This window comes from Stenella coeruleoalba (assembly GCF_951394435.1).
Source record: "Stenella coeruleoalba genome assembly, chromosome: 15".
Lineage (NCBI taxonomy): Eukaryota > Metazoa > Chordata > Mammalia > Artiodactyla > Delphinidae > Stenella > Stenella coeruleoalba.
Window position 1 is genome coordinate 71,516,580 of NC_137161.1, and position 19,742 is coordinate 71,536,321.

Below are 19,742 nucleotides of genomic sequence, written 5' to 3' on the forward strand. Positions count from 1 at the left end.
TAGGACTCCGCGCTTCCACTGCAGGGGGCGTGGGTTCGATCCCTGGTTGGGGAACTAAGATCCCACATGCCACACATCGGCCAAAAAAAACCAAAAAAAAAGACCATGCCACCTGTTGATGTCCAGCTTGTCCAAACACTTCCCCAGACCTCCCTCCCCCACTTCTCCAACAGGCCTCTCACAACCTCCCCGCCTGGCGCAGCGGCTCCGAATACAACACCCAGAGCAAGGGTGCTGGCAGCAATGACTCTGGACGCCAACAGGCCCAGATCTCAGCCCAGATTTGCCACTGAAAATCACTTTTCCTCTCTGAGCCTGTGTTTCCTCACCTGCAAAATGGGGATACGCACAGTAACTGACAACAGGGGCGTGACAATGATGAAATAAGCACGGAAATGTGGCAGGCGCTATATAGAGGAGCTGTTGCTATTACCTTTGGAGGCCAGAGGACACCAACAACTTTGCATCCCGCTCAGGACTACTCTAGTTGTATGTGACAGAAACCCCAAATCAAGCTGGTTGAAGAAAACTGGTCATTTATTGGCCCAAGTAACCAGAGTCTGAGGGGATATCTCGCTTCAGGTGTGACTAGATCCAGGCATTCTGACACCACCAGGAAGCCAGCCCTGCCCACCTCCAGGCCTTCTCTCTTCCATACTGGCTTCATTCTTGGGATGCTCTCCAGGTGGGGGCTCCAGGACCACATTCTCCCAGCTTCACAACTGCCATGAACAAAAAGCTTCTCCTGGGCTTCCCTGGTGGCGCAGTGCTTGAGAGTCCGCCTGCCGATGCAGGGGACACGGGTTCGTGCCCCGGTCTGGGAAGATCCCACGTGCCGCGGAGCGGCTGGGCCCGTGAGCCATGGCCGCTGGGCCTGCGCGTCTGGAGCCTGTGCTCCGCAACGGGAGAGGCCACAACAGTGAGAGGCTCGCGTACCGCAAAAAAAAAAAAAAAGCTTCTCCCTCCTGACACTTCCTGCTCATGTCCAGCGCTGGGCCTCACTCTGGCCAGGTTGTCACACGCCCGCACGGGGGCCAGTCCCAACGACCAGGGTATCCACCAGACCCTCGTACTCAGAGGGGGGGGTCTTGGAGCAGCAGCAGTAGAACCACTTGGGAGCTCGTTAGGAATGCAGAGTCTCAGGCTACATCCCAGATGGACTGAATCAGAATCTGCATTTTCGCAAAACCCCCAGGTAAGTCATCTCTAAGTCAAGTCTGAAGAGGACTGTGCTGCCCGTTAACTTTTTCAGTTGCTTAGACAATTTTTAAAGTTCTGTTTTATTAAGAACCACAAAAAGTAAGAATTAAGAAAGCCATTTGAGGGACTTCCCTGGTGGCACTGTGGTTAAAAATCTGCCTGCCAATGCAGGGGACACAAGTTCAAGCCCTGGTCTGGGAGGATCCCACATGCCACGGAGCAACCGGGCCTGTGCGCCACAACTACTGAGCCTGCGCTCTAGAGCCGATGCTCCGCAATGAGAAGCCACCGCAATGAGTAACCCCTGCTTTCTGCAACTAGAGAAAGCCCGTGTGCAGCAACAAAGACTCAATGCAGCCAAAAACTAATTAATTTTTTTTAAAAAAGCAAGCCCTTTGAGGTCATCGAGTCCACCCCCTTGTTTTAAAGATGGAGAAACCAGGGGCCGGTGGGGAAGGGTATTGCTCTAGACGCCCACCCAGCGCTTCCCCACGCCCTGTTCTCCCATCACCTCGGCCATCGTCTGCCACTTCCAAGGACTAACTCATGAGGACATGCACCTGAGCCCCAGGAGTGCCAGCTGGGCTCAGAACTGCCTCACTCAGAAGGTGACGTGTCCCAGGCTTCGTTCAGTCACTCACACATACCTGGTCAGGACCCTCGGGAGCACAGAGGGTCTGCAAGGATGGAGACCCACAAACACACACATACACACACACACACACACACGTGCGCGCACACACACGCGCACACACACACACACACACTCAGGACCTCGGACACAGCCCACCCTCACCCTGACTCCGACCCACTGGGCCCCCCAAAGCTAAGAGCACTACAGACCACAGCAGCCTTTATTCTGTTACAGAGCAGGGCTGGGGCCAGGGTGGCTTGTTCTCAGGCTGCATCAGAAGGTGCAGGGTACTGGGGCCACACGGACGGGACCCCAAAGTGACAATAAGTTAGGGGGAAAGTTCTCAGGCTGTCGTCAGGCTGGAGGCGGGGCGGGATGCCGAGTGGGGGCCCACAGAGCCGCTGCCGGCTGCTCAGCTCAGCACTCCCAGGCAAGGCTGGCTCCAGACCCCACGCGGCCTCCCACTGAAACACAGCGGGCCAGGGACAGAGGGAGGGGCACAGGGTCAGGAGGTCGGGGGCGGCCACAGGGGCCCCAGACTCAGAGAGGAGAGGGCGGGGAGGGCCCGCAGGCCCGGGGCAGGGCCGGGCAGGGCCGGGCCGGGCGGGCCTCTCACCAGGCCTTCAGTGGATCTGCAGATTCTCGTAATCTGGAGCTTCCTCACCCTCCACCTCCTGGGAACTCCGGCTGGCTGCGAGGGAAGGGAGGTTGGTCTTCAGCTGACAGGCCATCCCGCTCTCCTCCAAGGCAGCTCCCCCAGTGTCTGCCCTACCTCCCCCAACACACACCAGGCTCGGTCCTCGCCACGGGCGGCAGCTCCTGGGACACGTTCACGTACTCCCGGCTCCCATCTGTGGGGACAGGTCAGAAGGAGGGACGGCCATACCGAAAGGGGGGCAGGCCACACTGAGGGTGAGAGAGGAGGACACCCAGGCAGAGGGTGAGGAAGCCAGAGAGGGGGCGGTGGGCACCCTCAAGGCCGGAATGAGAGTGAGGATGGGGTGGGGGGGTGCGAGAGTGAGGAGGGAAGGCAGACCCCAGCCACTCACCCAGAGACGCATCCGCGCTCTCCTCACTCTCAGGGACATTCACGTAATCTTCCCCCGACTCCACTGCAGGAAAAGCATTGGCGCCCACTCACTGTTACCCAGACCCCCCGAGGCAGACACCCAGAGGCTCCCAACCGCAGCCCCCAAAGACTTTTGACATAACCAGCCCGAGACTCCTACACGCAGACCCCCAGAGACCATCCCCACTGTCAGCCCCAGAGGGAGGCAGGGAGGGCGGTCCGGACCTGCCACGCGGGTGGCGATGGAGAGAAGTAGGACGACTTGACCAGAATTGATTAGGGGAAACGGAATTGTGGGAGGAGAGACAGCAGACCCCAGCGTGTCCCCCAGGCCAGGGAGCAGGGACGGGGAGCGGCTCGGGGTGGTGGGGCTGGGCGACACGTGTGCGGAAGGAAACAACACGCGGGGCTGGGCCGAGTCAGAGGCGCCATCAGCCCCGCTGGCCCCTCCTCCTCAGCCAGGCCTGCCCTGACTCCCCTCTCCTGTCCTTGTCCCTTCCTAGCGCCTAGCGCCATTGACGACATCTTATTCTTTCATGTGTTGACTTATTTCTCCCTGAGGATGTGGACAAGGCAGGCTTCGGAGTCAGACTGCCCAGGTTCAAGTCCAGCTCCAGCATTAACTAACTGTACAACCTCAGGCAAGCTACCTAACCGCTCTGGGCCTCAGTTTTCTCATCTGTAAAATAGGGTGAGGAACGGTACCCACCACACAGGGGTGTTGTGAAAACGGTGAATTAAAATAAGGCCTGTCATACCGTCAGTGCCGCCAAGTTTCTGTTAAATAAACAAATCTTTGTACAGATGGGACAAGTGTGGGGCAGGAGGGGAAGGGACAGGCTCAAAAGCCCCTGGGAATTGTGACGTTTAATATTAATAAGTTAATACACATAAAACTCTTAGTAGGGCATGTAGTAGGCCTTCAATAATGTCAGTTGTTTTAATCACAACTCTGCCTCATTAGATGTGATTATATCAGGGGCACCCAGTAAATATGACGGATGACTGAATGAGTGAATGAATGAATGAAAATAAGCACTTGGACAGATGGTCTGGGGCTCAAGAGAGAGGCCGTGAGTTGAGAATCAGGATGGCACATGAAGCCAGGGTGTGGAAGTCAAGACCCAGAGCAAGTGTAGAGAGGAAGGAGAGGAATGGAACACTGAAGATCACAAGACACTTAGAAAAGCCTCCAACAGGCAGGACGGAACCAAAACGAAGAGAGAAAAGCAGCCCAAAGGAAACAGAAACAACACAGAAAGCAGACGAAAACTTCCCAAAGAAACCCCCAAAAAGACGACCTATAACCTACTTCTCCTTAGAGATTTACGAGATGATACTGCCTTTGTGAGACAAGATAGGAGGCTATGAAAAAGGAACATTCAGAGATGAAGAAAGGGCTTTTGGACAAGAAAGACAAAAGCATAGACTCAAAAGAAGAATAAAGTCAAGGAAATCTTGCAGACAATAGAAGCAAAAGACAAGGAGGGAAGAGAAGAGAAAAGGTAAGGAAATCAGACGATCGGAGCCGGAAGTGCCCCTATCTGAAGGACAGAAGTGCTAGAAAGAGAGAAGAGAGAAAATGGAGGGGGAGCAAACATCCAGGAGGAGAGGGAAGAGCCGAGGGGCCGCAGCACAGAGGGGCGGGGAGTGGTCAGAAGGCCGACTCACTGGAGAAGGCGCTATCTCGGAGGCCAGGGTTGCTGGACGCAGGAGCTGGTGGGACGGCGGCGCCAGTGGCCGGGACGTTGTCAGGAAGCACGACCCTGAGGGGAGCCAAGGAGCGGGTGAGCAAGGAGCCCCGGCCTCAGCTCCCACCTCCCGCCTGGCCACTCACAAGTAGCCCTCGGGATAGTCTTCCTCATCCTCATCTTCGTCCGCATCCTCACAGACTGCCTCTGGGGTGGGTAACGACACAGGGTCAGCGGAGCCCAGGACAGGCCCCAGCCTCCTCCCAGCCAGGGCCGCCGGGGCCCCTGACGCACCCTCGTTCTCATAGCTGGCCACACTGTTGGCTGCAGAGAGAGCAGGAGAGGGAGACTGAGCTAGCTCGGAGGGGCCTGTCCTCTGCCTGGCCCGAGCCCCACGGGCCCGGCTCCACGCTTACCACCATCTGAGTCCTGCTGGGAAGACGGCATGCGGGGGGAGCCTCCGGGGGCCTGTGGGGATCGCCTGGGAATCAAAGGTCAGAGGGCAGGCTGGGGTGGGGCTCTGGGGCAAGAGGGATTGCAACAGGGAAAGAGGCCCCCAATCCAAGCAGGTGAGGGGGTAAAAAGGGGGATTTGGAGGGGAAGCGGCCACTTACGGGATGCGGAGCAGGTCTGGCTGGCTCTGGAGCAGGTAGGTCACAGGCGGGTAGGAAGTGGCTGGTGGCCAGGAGGCGGCTGTGGCTGAGAAGACAGGACCAAGCTGAAGGAATGACTCCAAAGCTCACGCCCCTACCCTGGACGAGGCCTCGAAGGGCAGACTAACCCACGACACCCCTGTGCCCTGGACAGGCCTGGTGGGGGGGGCACCCATCTCCCTCCCCACCCCCAGCTCAGGTCAAGGCCATGTGGGCAGCCACAGGGGGAAACTGAACAAAGGCACACACTCTCCCACCCACGCCAGGAGATGCTCCCCCCGCGTCCAAGGAAGGTGACCCTCCATGTACTCACGAGGCGGTTTGATCACGATGCTACTTGGGGTCAAACTAGCAGGAGAGACACAGTTTGGGTAAACAGCTGGGAGAGGCCCCAGACCCCATCTCAGTCCCCTGGGGCCCAGCCCTGCATGGGGTATTGAGGGAGACACCCAGGGCGGACGGGGCAGACTCACCCATCGGAGGCAGCAGTGTCATATGAGCCTGGGGAAGAGAGGGCCCGTGAGGCAGGAAAAGGGGGTGACGAGGGCAGTGGGTGATGGAGTACGGGGCTCTCAGCAACTCGAAAGAGTTAAAGAGGGACAAAGGAGTTGGGGCGTGGGGTGAGGATCCCTGTCGGTGTGTCTGAGCACCCGGACACCCCACCAGTACCCACTCACCTGGCAGCTCTCGGCAATGCACACACAATGCCATCAGCAGCACCGCCAAGAGAGGCAGCAGCAGGAGGCCCAGCACAAAGAGGACCGGGCTGACTGCCTCCATCTGCAGGGGAGAGCGTGGACCGGGCCTAGCTGCTCGCCGCACACCCCTTGGGGACAGAGCAGCAGCGGGGCAAGGGCCAGGCCACAAAGGGTACAGGGGCTGAGCGGGCACAAGGCTGGGAGCCTGGTGGGGGGCAGCTGCGCCCTCCTCGGGGGCTCCCTGGGTCTCCTCCCCTCAGCGGGCGTCAGCGCAGGCTCTGGAAGACCCTTGAACCCAGGGCGGTCAGGCCCTGACCTGGAGTCTGGCGCCAGCCACCCCTACACAGACCCTGTGCCCCAGCCCTACCTGCCCCTGGACTCCGCCTGCCTCTCCTCAGTGCCTGCCTGCCTGTGGCAGGAAGCTGTGGTGAGCGCCGGGTGAGGGCAGGAAATCATCAGGGCTCAGCTGGCTGCACCCTCCCCCTTCCCACCCCCACCCAGCCAGTGGGGAGGGGGAGGAGGCGGCCTCAGGAGCCGGCCTGGGCCCTCAGGAAGGGTCTGCTGGTCCCCGGGACAAGGGGCAGCTCAGACCAATGGGAGGAGGAAAAGATACTTGCAGGCCAGCCAGCTGCTGTGCCCTCCTCAGCGCGGCTCAAGGAGGCGGCAGGGAGGGAGGCCCTGACACCAGGAATTCTGAGGGGCCCAGGGCGTGCCCACCCCACCTCACCCTGGCCGGCCTGCCAAGAAGGGCGGGCTCTCGGGGCGACATGGGCGGAAGCGACTCCCGGTCACACCGAGCCAGCTCACTCCGCCCCCTCATTCACTGGCCCAGAAGGGCAGGGATTTGCCCAAGGGCCCGCAGGAGTGACCCAACAGCCCCTGGGAACCTGGGACTAGAGAGGGGGCGTCCCCTGCAATCCAGGGGTCACTAGCACCCAGAGAGACTCCAGCAGGCACTTGGGGTCTGGCTACAAACTTTATTCAGTTACAAATAGCACCGAGCCCCTGGGGCTGCTCCAGTGGCAGGGGATCCCCCTCCCGGACCCCCAGAATCCCCTCTTGGCCACCTGTGTAGTGTGTAGGAGCTGGACCATGGCCCAAGGCCCCTCCTAGAAAATGGGCCAGCCGAGGATTTGGGCCCAGGCACCTCCTGGGGTGGGCCCAGGGCCAGCTGTGGTAGATGTGCAGGTAGCAAGCGGCAACCCCTCAGATGAGCACACTGGACACGGGGACCCGGGTGGAGCGTCCTCTCTGGGGCACCACAATGCGGTCATCAGCCGGCCCGGCCTCACGCAACAGACCTGTCGGGGAGGGATCAGAGCCAGGGCTGGATGGACAGACAGACACAGGGTCAGGGAGGGGACAAACAGGCACTAGCAAATGGATGGGGCAGCAGAGCCACACAGTGGGGCATCAGCTCGTGGGACAGGGAGACCCGAGGCCGAGGGAGGGGAGGGCTGTGGACTGAGCGCTGCCAGGGACATGGGGCTGGGTGGGCGGATGGATGGACAAGCAGGCAGCATCATGAAGTTAGGCAAGGAGCTGTGGACGGACAGCGGGGAGGCCCGACCGACCCTGCACGTGCAGCTGGGCCCGCCGGCGGTCGCCCTCAATGAAGATGGCAGCGCCCAGGAAGGCCGCGCCGCCCAGCGCCCCCATGAAGGCGCAGAGCATGAGCGAGAACTGCAGGGCCCGGAACTCAGACAAGAAGGAGGGGGGCCAGCCCTGGCGGAGGCGGTCGGAGATCTGCAGGTAGACAAGGAAAGAAAAGTCAGGAGAATGGAGAGGAAGCCCCTGAACTCCAGGAGAATGAAGAAGACTTAGGCCTGGACCTTACCGGTAGAAATCTGACAAGACAAAATCGTGCCCACCCAGCTGAGCCTCAGAGGTGAAGGGTGCCTGGCACAGGGGACTCGGATGCCTCACTAGGGTGAGACCCTCTAATCTGGCCTGTGCTCAGGCCACTGGCCGCCAGCCGGTACTGGGAATGTGGGGTCCCCCGAGCCCCATCCCAGGCCCAGCCAAGGGACCGTGCTCACCAAGCCAATCAGGTAGGGGCTCCCAGCGTCACCCAACAGGTGGGACAGCACGATCTGAAAGGCTTCAGCAGTGGAGCGGCGTGTGGGGATCACCACGTACTGGGAGGAAAGAGGGGCAGGAGACAGGGCCAAGGCTCAGCCTAGGCTAAGGTCACGTGAACCCCAGCTCAGAGGTGTGGCTGGGGTGAAGGGCAGGGCGGGCCCGGGCTACAGGCCCACCTGGGGTTGGACTCTGAAGTCAGTCCAGGGCTGGGTTTTGAAGAAGGGGTGAAGGTCACAGTTCAAGGCAAGTGAGGTCCCCTGCCCCAACTCCCTGCTCCCATCAGCCTCTGGGGTAACCCTGGGCCACCTACTCACCAGCAGAATGTCAGCCACAATGGCCCAGTTCATGGACAGCAGTGTCTCTCCAATAAAAATGAAAATCTGGGGGATGGGAGGTAGGCGGTGAAGGAGGGGGAACAGGGGTGGGGCGTTGGTCTCATCACAAGAAGAGCAAACACATGGAGGGTTCACTAGGTACCAGGCCCATCTATTAACTCATTTAACCCTCACAACACCCCTAGGAGACAGTTGCTACTTTTATTCCCACTTTACAGAAGATGAAACTGAGCACAGAGAGGTTAAGTCACTTGCCCAATGTCACACAGCTAAGAATGGCCAGAGCTGAGATTCAAACCCAGGCATTCCCACTCCAGAGTTGGCTCTGACCCTAGTCCTGCCCCAGTGCACCATTCCTCCAACCTGGACCCAGAACACCCCCTTAGACACCTGCTGGCTACTCACATAGGTGGCCACGATGCTACCACGGGCACAGGCGAGGGACAGGAAGAGGAAGGGTGAAGAGCCCAGGAGGCCAGCAGCACAAACCAGCGGGTCAGCCCGGGGGTTGGAGCGGCGGAGTCGGCGGCTGATCTCCACGCCCAGGCCCACACCCAGGACCCCGGTGAGGCAGGTGATGAGCCCAAAGATGAGGCTGGGGGGAAGGGGAGGGGCAAGGGGGCTAGTCTCACCCCCATGGCCCAGAGAGAACGATCGTCCATCCTGGCCACCCTCACAACCCAGGTCTATCCAGGCACAGCACCCCATGGTTCACAAGAGGAAGGCACCTATTCCCAGACTAGGAAACTGAGACTCTGGGAGAGGAAGTAGCTTGTGGAGTCAGGATTCACACTCTCCTTGCCTGAGTCTGAATCACAGACTCTCTCCACTTCATCCCCTGCCACCTGCAGGGCTACCCAGACCAGACCCCATCTGGGTACCTGTCAGAGGAAGAGCAGGAGTCTCCAGGAAGGCAGGGGGGGGTCTCCCCCAAGACCACACGGGAACGCAGCAAGAAAGCAGGAGCCCAAAGAGCCAGGGAGCCCGTGACAAAGGCCACAGCAGTGAAACCAAGGGAAGACAGGATGAAACTAGGACTGCAGACAATTAGGAGGGAGGAAGTTAGACTCCACTGAGGTATCGGTGTCAGAGACCTCTCTTCTCCTCTCTGGCTTATTTTAATAGTCAGGGCACTGAGTCTGGAGGCTGTACTGGCCTCCAGGATCTGGGCCTGTAATTCAAGCAGTTGCCATAAGGGGGCAGTGGCGGCAGAATTCCTGGCCTTAGGGTAGGGCCAGCTGACAGAAAGCAGAACAAAGACCACACCCATGTAAATCTCAAACTAGACCTCAGGGCCTCCCTGGGGGCCTCAGATGTTGGGTTAGGATGGAACTGAACTCACTTTCTTGCCAGAGCCCTCAGATCTTCCCACCACGAGGTGGGGTTCAGGGGTGGTGAGTGTGAGTGGCGCTCCACAGCTCCCCTTGGTGGCTCCCGTACTACCAGGAACAGCAGCACAACAGCCAGCACTCCTAGACCTGGTGTCACCTGGGGAAAGAGTGGGCTTCAAGAAAGGCACAGACGGGGAGACACTCAACCCTGGGGGCTGGGAGAAAGTGAGGGTGTATAAAAGCAACTCAGGCCCCAAGACCTCAAACACCCAGTGAGTGCCTGCTCAAGGAAGCTGAGCCTGCCGTTGAGGGGAGGGGGTGACTGTCACTAGGAAGTGTTTCTGTTTCTGCAAGCCTAACTGCTCCCTCTTTAGCAACAGCACCCTAATTTTCTTTTGGGAAACCACTCCCCCCATTTCTCTCAACCCATGTGGTTCAAATAGGGTGGGGCTTGTAACCCAGACTTTGGCAAGAGTAATGTTAAACCTCCCAGGCCTCAGTGATTGAGTCAGTGCCAGCATGTGACCCGCGTTCATCTAATCAGACACCGCCCAGGGCTACTGCTCAAGGATCCAGGGCGCTGAAGTTTCTAAACGGGAAGATAAACACGTGGAGCTTTCACTTGCTTGAGAAGGAAGATAACAGAGGAGAGTAGAGCTGAGAAAAGGATGATCAAATTCCTGTGACACTGCGGGAGTCCTGCATCCAGCTTTACCTGAAGCTCACCCTGGGACTTTCCATTATGAGAGCCAATACAGTCCCATTTGGGGGTTTACAGTCGTACAATGGGCTTCTATCACCTGCAATCACGAGTTTTACCTAGCACGTGGCCTCGCAGTGAGGGCAGCTAGGCTGCCTGTAGGCTTGGCAGAGTGAGCACTGCCTTCAAAAGGGGGAGTCAGTGAGTGCGCTGCTAACTTTTCCCCAGGCCGTGACACGACTCACCCGCAGAGCCCAGTGCCAGTCCCCGGCCACATCCTTCACTTTGGAGCCTGCAATGTAACCCAGACCACTGTGGGAAGGGGGTGGGGGAGGAGAAGAGACGGCTGGTCAGTCCCGTTCCAGGCAAGGCCCTTCTGCCTCCCCACCAGGCCCGAGGTCCACTCACCTGCCCACAGGGATGGCAAAGTAGAACACGCTGAGCATCCGACTCCGCTGGTCTGCCACGAAGAGGTCAGCGATGAGGGTGGGCGCGATGGTGGAGTAACTGGCCTCCCCGACCCCCACCAGGCCCCGGGTCAGGAGGAGCAGCCAGAATCGCTGGGGAACGAGATATGGGGCAGGTGGCACCCCGCCCTGCAGCCAGCCTCCCAGCCTCCCTCACCAGCCAGCTCTGGAGAGGTGGCAGGGATGGCAGGAGAGGCCTGGGTTTTAGAACCAAACCAAACTGAGCTTGAATCGTGGCTCCACTACTTACTAGCTGTGACTCTGAGAAAACAACTTAACCTCTCTGAGCCTCAGTTTCCTTATCTGCAAAAGGGGGATAATAACAACTTGTTCCCATACCTATTGTGAGAACTGGACAACAAAAGGTCTGTTCATTACCTTGCACCCAGTAGGTACGAAATAAATCTTTATTTCTATCTTGTCCAAACCACCCAAGACACCCCAACAGTGAATAGTGATCTTAGGCGGGGGGTTATTTGTCTACCAGGGACACCAAAGCTAATAGCAAGGCACAATCACCCAAGGAGAGTGTGTAGTGTCCAGGGCTGAGGAGACAGAGTCCCAGGTCAGAAAGTGAGAACAGCCAGAGGTGATTTCAAAGGAGCAAAGAAGCAACAGCCAGGGAGACAGGATGGAAACCGGAAGAGGGGGTCACAGAAGTTAGAAGAGAGTTTTCGGAAGGAAGAAGTAGGTCAACAGAGCCAGAGGCTCCCAGGAGATCCAGCGAGAACAGGACTAGGAAGTAGGAGCTACAGCTAGCAACCGACAGGGCACTGCTGACTTTGGCAACGGAGGGACGGGGGCAGGTTAGCCAGCAGTGCTCAAGCGGGGAGTGGGAGGAGAGGAAGTGCAGGCAAAATGAGAGCCTCGCCCCAGCTGCTCCTTCACCCAGACTGGAGCTCCCCTCTGTGGAAGTCTGACTAGGAAGAGGAAGACGGACAGAGGGCAGTCCTGGTAAGGTCTTTCCTGTGATAGAGAAACGTGTGTGTTTAGGTGTGCAGTGGAAGGAGGAGATGATGGACAGCAGAAGGTTCTGGAAGAAAAGGGGAGAGGATGGGGTGGGCAGATAACTCAGGCAAACAGGGAACAGAAGACGGCATGGACCAAGGGAACGGCCCAGTCTGCAATGACAAGTTCCCCGGGCCCAGTTTGCAATGACTCCAAAGAGCAGCAGCAAAGACTGATGGGGGAGTCAGGGTTGGGGGGAGGAGAGGGCGGGGGGGAGGGCAGAAGCAGGAGCCAGTGTGGGACCTCACCTCTCTGGGGATGAAGGACGACCCCAGTGTCACCAGGGACCAGAAGGCAATGCCCCCGCACATGAGGTACTTCCGATTGTACCTGTCACCCAGGTAGCCAAACACAGGTGCCAACACCATGTAACTGGAGATGAACACTGGGGGGAAGCAGAGAGTCACAGCCCAGCCCCAGTACCCCTAGCCCACCCCCAAACCAGCTCAGGGAGGGCGAAGGGGGGCAGGGATAACTCCCAACCCTGAAACTATCAGAGCTTCCTGCAAGCGGGAGTGGGGGGAGGTAGAAGTTGTCCAGCTCCACCTCCAATGCTCTTCAAATCTTCCATCGTAGAATGGATGGCCCAGCTGACTCATGCCTTCCTCCTACCCTGGTCTGCAACGCACTTATCTGATCTAGCCTCTCCCTACCCCTCCAACTTCATGCTTATCCACTTTCCCTCTCTGTACCCCAATGGCCCAACTGCCAAGTTCAATACCACCTTAAGGCTTTGGGCACCTGCTGTCCTCTCTGGAATTGTCTCTCCTCTCCCCTGAACTCCACAACCTTGGCTCCTTCACCCTCAGCTCAGAAACCTTCCCAACCACCACATATCCAGTCTCTCTCTATCACAGCTACTCTGTCTTCTTTTACATAACAGTTATTTCTACAGAAAATTATCTCATTATTAGTTTAGGTTTTCAGGGACTGTTGCCCCCCTCATGCACAGCAAAATGTTGGCTCCAGGAAGACAGGACTGTATTGGCCATGACTGTGTCTCCATCACTTAACACACTGCCGAGCACAAAACAGGTGCTCAACAAACATGTGTTGAATGAAAACGTGAACAGGTTGCCGAGAAAGACCTGGGGTTTTTTTGTTCTTTTTTTTTTTTGCTGAGCCACGGGGCATGTGGGATCTTAGTTACAGGACCAGGGATTGAACCCCCGCCCCCTGCATTGGGAGCACAGAGTCTTAATCACTGGACTGCCAGGGAAGTCCCAGACCTATTTCTTCTCTAACTCAACAACTCTTTAGAGACTTGCAGACCTGGACCTATGATCCCATTCTCATTCCATTAAACTTTGGCTTAAATAACTCCAGTTCCTTGGTGGCCTGGAGTGGAGCAAAGAACACTGCAAGACCTGGTTTCAAACTCCTCTTCTGCCTCGAGCTTGTTGTGTGACCCTAGGCAAGTCTTAACTCCTCTCCAAGCCTCACTTTCTTTATAAAATGTAGATGATACTACCTACTTTCTTTATAAAACAAGAATAATAACTCCTTGGCTGATAAAGGATTAGAAGACAATGGGGTAAAACGTCTTGCGAAATTCTTTGGATGTTATCGGTACTTCCTCCAGGGCCTGGCACATGGTAGGTGCTCAGAAATGAAGGAAGGAGGGAAGGAAGGACAATAGGACTTGGCCTTGGCTTTGCCTTTCCCATAAATCCCAAAGTTCTGAACAAGTAAAACTCACCTCCTCCCCTTCTAGACACCCTCTTCTGCCATTATTTACTGGGTGCCTACCATTTTCCAATACTGTACTATGCACTTCACAGACATTATCTCATTTAATCCTCACATCAGCCCTATGAGGTGAGCCAGGGTTATTACTAGTTCCAGCTCACAGACAAGGAAAGTGAGGCTTAGAGAGGTTGAGGGCCTTGCCTACCATCACATTAAGTGAAAAGCTGGTATATAAACCCAGGTCTGTCTTAACTGTTATACAAAACCGACTCCCTCTTTAAATCTCTTTAAATGTGGTGTCCTAATCGAACAGGACAGCCTCAGGGCAGAGCCATGGCCATCTCCTCCCCTAGCTCAGACACCAGACCTCCCAAAAATAAGGCCCCAGGCACGCCAGCGTGTGGTCCCAACTGGGGTAGAACAGAAAGAAGAGGTGCGGTGTGCCCAGGAGGGGCCTCCACTCACCCGTCTGGATAAGGCCAGAGCTACTGTCTCCGATGTCGAAAAACTGCTCAATGTCCGGAAGGACGCCTGGGAAGGAGAAGACTCAGGATGGGCTGGCCGAGGCAGCCCCACCTTCGGGACCCCGCTCCCATACCCCTTTCTAACTTGCTCCCAGAAGTCAGTACCAGCCACGGTGAAGCGGTCCATGTAGTTCAGGAGGTTGATGTAGCACAGCACGGCCACTATGAGAGCCGAACGGCCCGAAGACAAGCCCGTGATGCGCTGCAGTCCCTCCCGGTCTGGGACTTCGGGATCCTCGGACTTCGGGTTCCCCATGGACCCAGGCAACCCCGGGGTGCCGGGCGCAGGCCCGTCGTCCGTGTCATCCGCCTGGCTGAGGAAGGGCGCGGTGTCGGACCCGGACATGGTCCCGGGGGCCGCGCCCGCCCGCGCTACGGTCCCACCGACGATCCCACCTGCGAGGGGAGGAGGCTGGAGAAAGGAGGATGGAGGGAACCCAGGCGAGGGAAGTGCGCTCGGACACCGAGAGGAGCTTGCCCCGAAGCACAGATCACGGGGGATGGAACCCGGGCTCTATCATGCGTCCCCGGCCCGGCAGACACACCGCGCGGAGGGACGAGTGGAACTCCGGTGAGATCAGAGACAGGAACGGGTTGAGGAGAGTCCGATCCCCCGCCCCCTCCCGGTTGAGGTCACCCCTCACCCCGGGTAGGAGCCCGCCGCATTCGCGGTTGGTCAGCCCCAGCGCCGCACCACCGCCACCGCCATGTTGGCTAAGAGCCGGTCATGTGACACTGGAGGAGGGGCGGGGGCGGTGGACGCCACTGCGGGCCGGCCCCTGACGCGACTACGGAGGCCGCGCGCGCCCCTGCGGTTTGGCCGACGTTCCCGCGTCACGTGACTGTGGCCGGTCGCCACGGTCCTCGGCTGCGTTCCCGCCGTGACAGCCGACCTAAAGGTGTCTGGGTGAGCTGTTACAGTCCCTCCCACTCTGAATCTCGGCTTCCTTATCTGCGACGCTGCTTGGCAGACTTCTTACTGAACGAGATCAAACGAGATAATGGAACCTTAAAAGATTCTGGAAATACAGTAGTACTGTAAATATCTCTAAACGTGCCAACAGACAGTTGTGTTTTTAAAAATTTATTTATATGTATTTTTTGGCTGTGTTGGGTCTTCGTTGCTGCGCGCAGGCTTTCTCTAGTTGCAGCGAGCGGGGGCCCCTGTTCATTGCGGTGCGCGAGCTTCTCATTGCAGTGGCTTCTCTTGTTCAGGAGCACTGGCTCAGTAGTTGTGGCTCGCAGGCTCTAGAACGCAGGCTCAGTAGTTGTGGCGCACGGGCTTAGTTGCTCCATGACATGTGGGATCCTCCCAGACCAGGGATCAAACCCGTGTGCCCTGCATTGGCAGGCAGATTCTTAACCACTGCGCCATCAGGGAAGTCCCAACAGACAGTTCTTACTCTCTTCCCCACGGTGTCCGGTTGGGGCTTCATACGTGCTCAGTAAGTGTTGGATGAATGAATGAATGGTGAACAGTGGCCCCCGTCCCTACCCTTCGGATTCCCCAATCCAGCTGAGCTTTCCCTGCAGACGTTTAAGAAAGTGTCCCCAGACCCCACCGGCCGCGTCTGGAGCCAGTTTTTCCTCACCTCCAACTTGCGCCCTCTGATGGTCTCACTTGGAACAGCCAGGGGCTAAGGAGACTCCTAGCCATGGACGGGGCTCGACCACAGAGCCCTGGCACCAAAACAGCTTTGTTCCTGAGTGCCTCGCCGCCCCAATCGCCAAGCTACAGCTAATAAACATACACTCTAAGTAAAGTTAGTGTAGTTCTATGCAAAGGCAGCTTCAAGACCCCTCTTCCAACCAGACCTCTTAAGTCCCCCTGCCGAAATTCTAGAGTCTCATGTTCTTGGGACCCCCGCAAGAGGCCTTATCAGAAACTCTTGAGTCACTGTCCTGCTTGGCGTTGCCCCAGGAGTACTTCACGTTTCAGAACCTTAAGCCTGGTCTCCCTTTAGGGTCTAAAGGAAAGAGATGGAGAGGAATTTCAGATTGTAGTCACTGAATTTCCTCAGTACTATTGAGCAGCTACTATATGCCTGACATTGTGCTGGGTGTCAGGCAACTGCAGATTTACCTACCCTCATAGAGCTTAGCTGAAGGAGCTTTTGCATGCAAAAGGTGCACCTGTGAAATGAAAAGGCAAGCCACTGATTGGAAGGAAGCATTTGCAAAGCATGTATCTGACAAAGGACTTCTATCCAGATGTATAAAGAACTCTTAAAACTCAGTAAGACAAAAACACAATTTTTTAAGTGGGCAAAAGATTTGAACAGACATCTCACAAAAGAAGATATACGCATAGCACAGGGAGATCAGCTCGGTGCTTTGCGACCACCTAGAGGGGGGATGAGGAGGGTGGGAGGAAGATGCAAGAGGGAGGGGATATGGGGATATACGTATGCATATAGCTGATTCAGTTTGTTATACAGCAGAAACTAACACGACACTGTAAAGGAATTATACTCCAATAAAGATGTTAAAAAAAGATATATGAATGGCCAACAAGTATATGACACCATTGGTCATTATGGAAGAAAGAATTAAAAACACATTAAGATACAACTATACTAGAATAGCTTAAAAAAATAAACGCACTGGGACTTCCCTGGCAGTCCGGTGGTTAAGACCCTGCACTTCCACTGCAGCGGGCATGTGTTCGATCCCTGGGTGGGAAATAAGATCCTGCATGCCGCAAGGCGTGGCCTAAATAAAGAAATAAATACACTGATAAAGTACTGGAAATGATATGAATGTTTGTGGGAATGCAAAGAGTACAGCTACTTTGAGAAACAATTAGGCAGTTTCTTTAAAAATTAAACATACAGGGCTTCCCTGGTGGCACAGTGATTAAGAATCCGCCTGCCAATGCAGGGGACACGAGTTTGAGCCCTGGTCCGGGAAGATCCCACATGCCACAACTACTGAGCCTGCATGCCACAACTACTGAAGCCTGTGTGCCTAGAGCCCATGCTCCACAACATGAGAAGCCACCGCAATGAGAAGCCTGTGCACAGCAACGAAGAGTAGCCCCCGCTCGCCACAACTAGAGAAAGCCCGCACGCAGCAACGAAGACCCAACGCAGCCAAAAATAAATAAATTAAATAAATTAAAAAAAAATTAAACATACACTTCCCATATGACCCAGCAACTCCACTACTAGGTATCTATCAACAAAAAATGAAAACATATCCAAACAAAAGCCTGTATGTGAATGTCCATAGAAGCATTATTCATCATAGCCAAAAAAATTGAAAAAAACCCATGTATCCATCGACAGGTGAATAGTATATTCATACAGTGGAACACTGCTCAATGATACATACAGTATGGGTAAATCTCATAAACACTGTGCTAAGTGAGAGACCTCAGACACAAAAGACTGCATACTGTATTATTCCATTCATATAAAATACAGAAAAGGCAAAACTAATGTGACAGAAAGCAGATTAGTGGTTGCCTGGGGCCAGGGGGAGGAGGAGGTACAAAGAGGCACCAGGAAACGTCTGCAGGACTGTGGACATTTACTAAAACTCATTGAACTGTAGACTTAAAATGAGTGACTGCTGAGGCATGTAAATTAAATTCCATTAAGCTAAAAAAAAATTAAAAATCTGTAGTCCAAACACAGTACCTCTGGACATTAATGAAAATAAAACTTTCTGGTTATAAAGACAAATATTTTGATGCTAATTGGTTTTGGCAAATGGGAAAAATATTTGGTCCTTCCCCAAGTATAGGTGACATTTATTTATTTATTTATTTATTTATGGCCACGCCTGCATGTCATGCAGGATCTTAGTTCCCCCACCAGGGATCGAACCTGTGCCCCCTGCAGTGAAAGTGCTGAGTCCTAACCACTGGACCACCAGGGAACTCCCCCAGGTGCCTTTTTTTTTTTTTTTTTTTGGCTGAGTCAGGTCTTAGTTGTGGTCCACGGGATCTTTATTGAGGCATGCAGGATCTTTTCGTTATGGCACGCAGTCTGGGTTTCTCTCTAGTTGTGGCGCTCGGGTTTCTCTCTAGTTGTGGCGCTCGGGCTTCTCTCTAGTTGTGGCGTGCGGGTTTTCTCTCTTTCACCCATGCGTGTGGGTTCCAGGGCACATGGGCTCTGTAGTTTGTGGCATGTGGGCTCTCCCCGTTGAGGCACGCAAGCTCAATAGTTGTGGTGCGAGGACCTAGTTGCGCCACGGCATATGGGATCTTAGTTCCCTGACCAGGGATCGAACCAGCGTCCCCTGCATTGAAAGGCGGATTCTTTACCACTGGACCACCAGGGAAGTCCCCCCACCCCACCCCCTGCCCAAGGTGCCTTTTAATTTTATGGATCTCTCGATTAAAATTCCTTGAAGTTCAGATAAATAAATATGTCTGTACAGTTCTCTTGGTTTCAACTGGAGCCCAACTTTTGCTCTATTAGCTTTGGAAATTGTGGTTTGTGAAATATAAGTACATGTGGAATTTCTTGGAAAAAAAAGTTCATCCATGACAAGTGCCACAAAAAAGTCTGGCATGTGGGTATTATAAGGACCTGATAGCAGGGGCATTTGACCTGGTCAGGGAGGTCTGAGAGCCTCTCTGAAGAAATGGTCCCTGAGCTCTGCAAACAAAAGAAAAGCAAAGAGCATTTTGCTCAACATCCAAGTCTACAAAGATTAACCTGCTGCAGCAGCTGACCAACAGCGCACTCGGTGCTTCAGATGCAGAGATTAAGCAGATAACGGGATGAAGCACTCTGCTCCAGACGGAGGAAATTAAGGAGAACAGGATGCTTGTGCTCTGGATAAACAGGCTTTTAGGTAGCTAATATGCATTTCAGGAAGAATTCTAACGAACCCAGCTTCTTGCATCTTCCCATACATAGAAAAGCACTATAATCATTAACTTGAGAAAACCGCTCTTTGTGACCGGCAGTAATCTTTTACCAAAATGTATATCGATTGCTTGTACTCCCTGACCAAAATATTTACATGTAAACTGGTCTCACCCCCTACCTCTTTGGAGCAGTTTTTCAGAGCTATCTGAGAGGCTGTCTCCCAGGCTATAGTCCCCAGTAAGTCCCTGAATAAAACCTCAGATGTGGGGGAGGGGCGGTCATTGACTTTCCAGGAGGGAAAGAAGAGCAGTCCAAGCAGCAGAAAGCACGTGCAAAGGTCCTGCCACAGAAGGCAGCCTAATGAACACCAGGGTCTGAAAGCAATGCAGTGTGGAGAGCAGTGAGAGAGGGAGGCTGGCTGGGGAGCGGGCGGGGAGCGGGCAGGGAGCAGTCTTCAACAGGCCCACCTGGTTTTCCGTCTGGCTCTGCATTCCGTGGCCGTGTGGTCTGGGACAGGTTAATTCATCTTAGCTTGTTTCTCTTCTGTAAAATGGGAATAATAACACCTGCCTCCCAGGATTGCTCTGAGGATGAATGAGAGTAGGAAAAGTGCCAAGCTGTGGCACCAGATCAGGGCTCCTTAAAGTTTTTATTTTTTTTTTTTGCGGTACGCGGGCTTCTCACTGTTGTGGCCTCTCCCGTTGCGGAGCACAGGCTCCGGACGCGCAGGCTCAGCGGCCATGGCTCACGGGCCCAGCCGCTCCGCGGCATGTGGGATCTTCCCGGACCGGGGCACGAACCCGTGTCCCCTGTATCGGCAGGCGGACTCTCAACCACT

General features: G+C 55.4%; 2 protein-coding genes across 9 annotated transcripts; both read right to left on the reverse strand.

The window, feature by feature from the left end:
* Positions 1–2,036: 2,036 nt before the first annotated feature.
* On the reverse strand, positions 2,037–6,807 carry LAT (linker for activation of T cells). Its single transcript, XM_079944546.1, is given in 12 exon segments — positions 2,037–2,525; positions 2,623–2,685; positions 2,884–2,946; positions 4,575–4,669; positions 4,741–4,918; positions 5,011–5,075; positions 5,209–5,293; positions 5,561–5,595; positions 5,721–5,748; positions 5,925–6,027; positions 6,313–6,326; positions 6,329–6,807. Coding segments are annotated over 12 exon segments (870 nt in total). The 5' UTR covers positions 6,402–6,807; the 3' UTR covers positions 2,037–2,457.
* A 92-nt stretch (positions 6,808–6,899) lies between these two features.
* On the reverse strand, positions 6,900–14,852 carry SPNS1 (SPNS lysolipid transporter 1, lysophospholipid). Of its 8 annotated transcripts, none has more exons than XM_079944545.1 (13): positions 14,726–14,850; positions 14,187–14,477; positions 14,023–14,088; positions 12,117–12,253; positions 10,802–10,953; positions 10,639–10,705; positions 9,705–9,850; positions 9,244–9,399; positions 8,768–8,957; positions 8,342–8,407; positions 7,985–8,083; positions 7,520–7,691; positions 6,902–7,246 (listed from the first exon to the last, which is right to left on the reverse strand). In XM_079944545.1, the coding sequence occupies exons 1-13, from the start codon at positions 14,745–14,747 to the stop codon at positions 7,152–7,154; spliced, it is 1,659 nt and encodes a 552-aa protein (XP_079800671.1). In that variant the 5' UTR covers positions 14,748–14,850; the 3' UTR covers positions 6,902–7,151. The 8 variants fall into 8 exon arrangements, with proteins under 8 accessions (XP_079800665.1, XP_079800671.1, XP_079800668.1 ...); XM_079944542.1 differs by having other exon boundaries at positions 14,187–14,395; positions 14,726–14,798; XM_079944543.1 differs by having other exon boundaries at positions 14,187–14,391; positions 14,726–14,792.
* Between the last annotated feature and the right edge of the window lie 4,890 nt (positions 14,853–19,742).